General features: G+C 46.2%; 1 protein-coding gene across 1 annotated transcript in view; it reads left to right on the top strand.

Moving 5' to 3' along the window:
- Window positions 1-5,290, top strand: part of HMCN1 (hemicentin 1) — a 359,897-nt gene that overhangs the window by 249,456 nt on the left and 105,151 nt on the right. Inside the window, 2 exon segments of the mRNA XM_006023882.3 lie at window positions 1-36; window positions 4,513-4,663. The exon segment at window positions 1-36 is cut by the window's left edge and continues 9 nt beyond it. Of these exon segments, the coding sequence (XP_006023944.1) occupies window positions 1-36; window positions 4,513-4,663 (187 nt within the window).

The raw sequence follows: 5,290 nt of genomic DNA, 5'->3' as shown, positions 1-5,290 counted from the left end.
CCTGCTGCTTCCATCAGCTGGTACAAGGATGGACAGGCCAGTCACACACTTAATTCTTTTTATGAATGATTGTCTTGCAGAACCTGTTGAATACTTATTACCATTATTAATAAACATGTGCATAATGCATAGACTTAAAACTCCTGAGATTTGCATCAGGGATCCAGAGCTTACTTCTAGCTATCCTCCCTTCATTTAACAGGCAGTGGTATCACCCCACAATTTTACCAGTCTTAGAACTAGGACAGATCTCTCTACATCAACATCCCTGCTGCTCCCATTGAATGTTTGGGAATGCATCTGAGATAGATTTCATAGGCCTAGAGGGGACCTCGCAAGATCATTTGGTCCAGCCCCCTGTCCAAGGGGCAGGAAGTCAGCTGGGTTCAGATGACCCCAGCAAGATAATTATCCAAATGTATCTTGAACGTGTCCAGAGTACATGCTTGCACTGCTTTTGGGGGGAGTCTATTCCAGACTCTGGAGACTCGGACAGTAAACAAGTTTTTCCTTATGTAAAATGTTCTTTCACCAGTTTGTGACCATTGGACCTTGGAGAGCCCTGGTGAACAGACGTTTTCCCAGATCCTGATGTACACCCTTGATATACTTATAAGTTGTCACCAAGTTCCCCCTGAGCCTGCACTTTTCCAACCTGAAGAGTCCCATGCCTCTCAGCTTCTCCTCATAAGGCCTGCTTTCTTGACCTCCGATCATGCATGTGGCTCTCCTCTGGACTCTCTCAAGCTTCTCCACGTCCTTTTTAAAGTGTGGAACCCAGAATTGGATGCAGTCCTCCAGTTGCGGCTTCACCGAACGTTCCATCAGCCTCTTCTCATAAGTCATATGTCCCAGTCCCCTCACCATTTTTGTTGCCCTCCGCAGGACTCTCTCCAATTTGTCCGCATCCTTTCTGTAGTAGGGGCACCAAAACTGGACACAGTAATCCAGATGTGGCTTAAGCAGTGCCAAATAGAGACTCACTCCCTTCTATCTGCTGACAATGCTCCTATGAATGCAGCCCAGTAGACTGTTAGCCTTCTTCAGAACAAGGGCACACTGTTGGCTCATATTCAGTTTACAGTCAACTGTAGCCACCAGATCCTTTTCTGCAGAGCTGCTGCTTAGCCAGTTGGTCCCCAGTGTGTAGTGATGCATGGGATTATTCTGCGCTAAGTGCAGGACTCTGCATTTGTCCTTGAATCTCATGATATTTCTTTTGGCCCAATCCTCCAATTTTTCGAGGTCTCTCTGAATCCTAGCCTTACCCTCCAGCATACCTACTACTTCCCACAGCATGGTGTCATCTGCAGACTTGCTGAGGGTGCACTGTATCCCATCGTCTAGGTCACTGATGAAAATATTGAACAAAACTGGCCCCATGACCAACCTCTGGAGAACTCCACTTGATACTGGCTGCCAACTAGACATCAAGCCATTGACTACTACCCTCTGAACCTGATGATCCAGCCAGTTTTCTATTCACCCTACAGACCATTCATCCAACCTGTATTTCCTTAGCTTGCTTCTGAGAAAGGTGTGGAAGACCAAATCAAAAACCTTACTAAAGTCAAGGTATATCACATTCACTAGTCTCCCTGCATCCTCAGAATGCAATCAGGTTGGTCAGGCATTATTTGCCCTTGGTGAAGCCATACTGACTGTTCCTAATTACCTTCTTTTCCTCCAAGTGCTTAGAAATAGATTCCTTGAGGACTTGCTCCATGATTTTTCCAGGGAATGAGTTGAGGCTGGCTAGTCTGTAGTTCCCTAGATCCTTCTTCTTCCCTTTCTTAAAGATGGGCACTATATTTGTCCTTTTCCAATTGTCTGGGACCTCTCCTGATCACCATGAGTTTTCAAAGATGATAGCCAGTGGCTCTGCAGGCACATCAACCAACTCCCTCAGCACCCTCAGGTGCATCCCATTCAACCCATGGATTTATACACATCCAGCTTTTTTAAATAGTCCCTAATTTGTTCTTTTCCCACTGTTGGCTTCTCACCTTCTTCCCCAAACTATGCTTCCAAGTGCAGTAGTCTGGGGGCTGACTTTTCCTGTGAAGACTTTGCTGAAAAGGGCATTGAGTACGTCAGCCTTTTCCACATCATCTGTGACTAGGTTCCCTCCCTCTTTTAGTAAAGGACCCACACTTTTCCTGATCCTCCTCTTGTTGCCGACATAATTGTAGAAACCCTTCTTGTTACCTTTCATGTCCCTTGCTAGCTGCAACTCCAATTGTGCTTTGGCCTTCCTGATTATATCCCGCATGCTCAAACAGTCGTCTTGTACTCCTCCCTAGCTGTTTGTCCACGTTGCTACTTTTTATAAGCTTCCTTTTTGTGTTTTAGCTGAATAAATAGTTCCCTGCTAAGCCAAGCTGGTCTTCTTCCATATTTGCTAGTCTTCCTTCACATTGGGATCGTTTGTTTCTGTACCCTCAGTAGGGTTACTTTATAATACAGCCAGCTCTCCTGGATACTCTTCCCCCTCCAACTGGCCTCCCAGGGGATCCTGCCCATCAGTTCCCTGAATGAGTCAAAGTCTGCTTTTCTAAAGTCCAAGGTCCATATTCTGCTGCTTTTCCTCAGGATCCTGACCTCAATCATCTTGTGGTTGCTGATGCCCAAGTTGCCATCCACTATTACATTCTCCACCAATTCTTCCCATTTTGTGAGCAGCAGGTCAGGAAAAGCATGGCCCCTAATTAACCTCTCACACCAGGAAGTTATCCCCCAACACTCTCCAAAAACTTCATGGATTGTCTGTGCACTGCTGTATTGCTTTCCCAGCAGATGTCAGGGCCTGTGAACCAGGGTCTGTGATTGGGAAACTCCTGCTAGCCTTTTGAAGAAATCCTCATCCACAACATCCACCTGGTCTGATGGTCTATAGCAGACACCCACCAAGACATCACCCATGTTGCTATCCCCTCTGATGTTAACCCAGAGACTTTCGGCAGGCCTAGTTCCAGTTACATATTGGAGCTCTGAGCAATCACATGGCTCTTTTGCATAAAGTGCAACTTCTCCTTTTCTCCCCTTCCTGTCTTTTCTGAACATTTTATACCCACCCATGCCAGTGCCCCAGTTATGCAAACTATCCCACCAAGTCTTTGTTATTCCAATCATGTCATAGTGGACTTCCAGTTCTTCCTGCTTGTTTCCCAGGCTCTGTGCATTTGTGTACAGGCACCTGAGGTAACTAGCTGATCTCCATCCTTTCTCAGGAAAAATGGGAATGGCTCCACTGTTGCTCCCTCCTGCTTGCACTTCCTCCAGGTCGCTGACTTCCCCACTTACTTCAGGGCTTTGGTCTCCATCCCCTAGCGAACCTAGTTTAAAGCCCTCCTCACTAATTTAGTGAGCCAGTCTGCTCTTCCTTCTCTTCAGTTTCATGGTTGGTAGGGTTGGAGGGGACCTGAGCAAATCATCAAGCCCGACCCCCTACTATGGCAGGAAAGAGTACTGGGGTCAAATGACCCCCGGCCAGGTGTTCATCCAGCCTCCTTTTAAAGACCCCTAAGGTAGGAGCCAGCACCACTTCTCTTGGAAGTTGGTTCGAGATCCTAGCTGCCCTGACAGTGAAGTAGTGCCTCCTGATATCTAGCCTGAATCTACCCTCTGCTAGCTTGTGATCGCTATTTCTTGTCACTCCTGGGAGTGCTCGGGGGAACAGGGACTCCCCCAATGCCTGCTGGTCCCCCCTGACTAGTTTGTAAACAGCCACTAGATCTCCCCTCAGCCTTCTCTTGTGGAGGCTGAACAGGTTCAGGTCCCTTAGCCTCTCCTCTTCATCAGGTGGATCCTGTCTCTTCCTAGCAATCATTCTTGGAACAACAGCCCTTGGTGAAATAAGCCAAAGCCTTGTTGGCAACACCATCTGCACAGCCATGCATTAATCTTCAGGATACGTTCCCTCCCCCCGGGCCCTTCCCCTTGACCAGTCAGAAGACTGTGTCTATAAATACAAAGTATCATCGCTAAGTTGTCTATTTGGAAAAGATAGTAGATATTTTTGTCTTTGTTAAAAAACAACTTATTTCCCTAAACCGCTCCTTTCTAATTAACTTACTGTGCTACATGTTATCACTTGTGTTTCTTTGCACTGCCATTATGCATTGTGTGTAATATGACTTTTGCCTGCCTGCTAGCCCATAGGAACTCTATGGGCTGGTCTCCAACTACAAATTCTGGGATATGGGAATCAAGGCTGCCAAGTGATTCTAGGAAGTCCTTAGCACCACAGGAGATCAGGGTTGGTTATTTCTAAAAATAGTCATAATAGAAATATTATTCTGTGTTACTCTTGGCAAATCATACCAAAGAGGTGATTTAAAAAATGCACCCCCCCCAACCATTCTCTCTTTGCCACATGACCAAGTATTTGAGAGTGGTTGTAATTCCACAGGAATATTAAAATAAAAGGGCCATAACATCCAACTACTTTCCTGATATTTGGGAGTTCAAGTATGTATGTAATACTTATGGATTTTTAAAATTAAATCACAGCCTATTACACCAGATGCTCATATTACTATCCAAGCTGGTGGCCGTAGTCTGCAGATAAAGGAGGCTCAAGTATCAGATACTGGGCGCTATACCTGTGTGGCATCTAACATTGCTGGAGAGGATGAAATGGAATTTGATGTGCACATACAAGGTAAGGAGGGAAGCAAAGCTGAAATAATAGATGTTTTTCTCTTTTGTCAATATTTGTTTTGGATCATAGGAATTGTTTATTCTTCCATCCTCTGGACTAATAAAGACATGTACTTACATGTTGAAATTAGCACATGCTAACTCTAAGAAATGTTAGGTGTTGTTAAAGTTAGCATGTGCCCTGAGCCATTGCATGTTAAGGGTTAATACCTTCTCTAATGCACCAGCCAGAGGGGGGCAGGCATGACGCTTATTGCGGGCAGTATGGACCCAATCCAGGCCCATCCACAGCTTCCTGACAGCTCCCTGTCCCCCTGCATTGCTCACCCATCCCCACTTCTGCAACTGCCTAGCAGCTCCCTCCCACCCAATTCCCCCTTTCCCCCATCCCCTATTCCACTTCCCCATGCCCCCCTTCCTCTGCCCCCTTCCCCTTTCTCCTGCCACCCCTTCCCTCTTCCCCTTGCAAAAAATGTTAGGATTAAGTAGGTGAACTAACTTAGGTTGGGAACTGGTTAACTTGATCCAGTATCTATCTGGTTACCCTGACCTAGTTCAGTCATTTGCCTCAGCCCCAGGGCTGCACTTTTCCTCCCCTCCCAACCCTGAATGGGCTATTTTGAGCCCA

The sequence above is a fragment of the Alligator sinensis genome, unplaced genomic scaffold (assembly GCF_000455745.1).
Source record: "Alligator sinensis unplaced genomic scaffold, ASM45574v1 scaffold468_1, whole genome shotgun sequence".
Classification (NCBI taxonomy): Eukaryota; Metazoa; Chordata; order Crocodylia; family Alligatoridae; genus Alligator; species Alligator sinensis.
The sequence above is the reverse complement of the archived record's forward strand: the minus strand, read 5'-3'. Positions and strand labels throughout refer to the sequence as shown.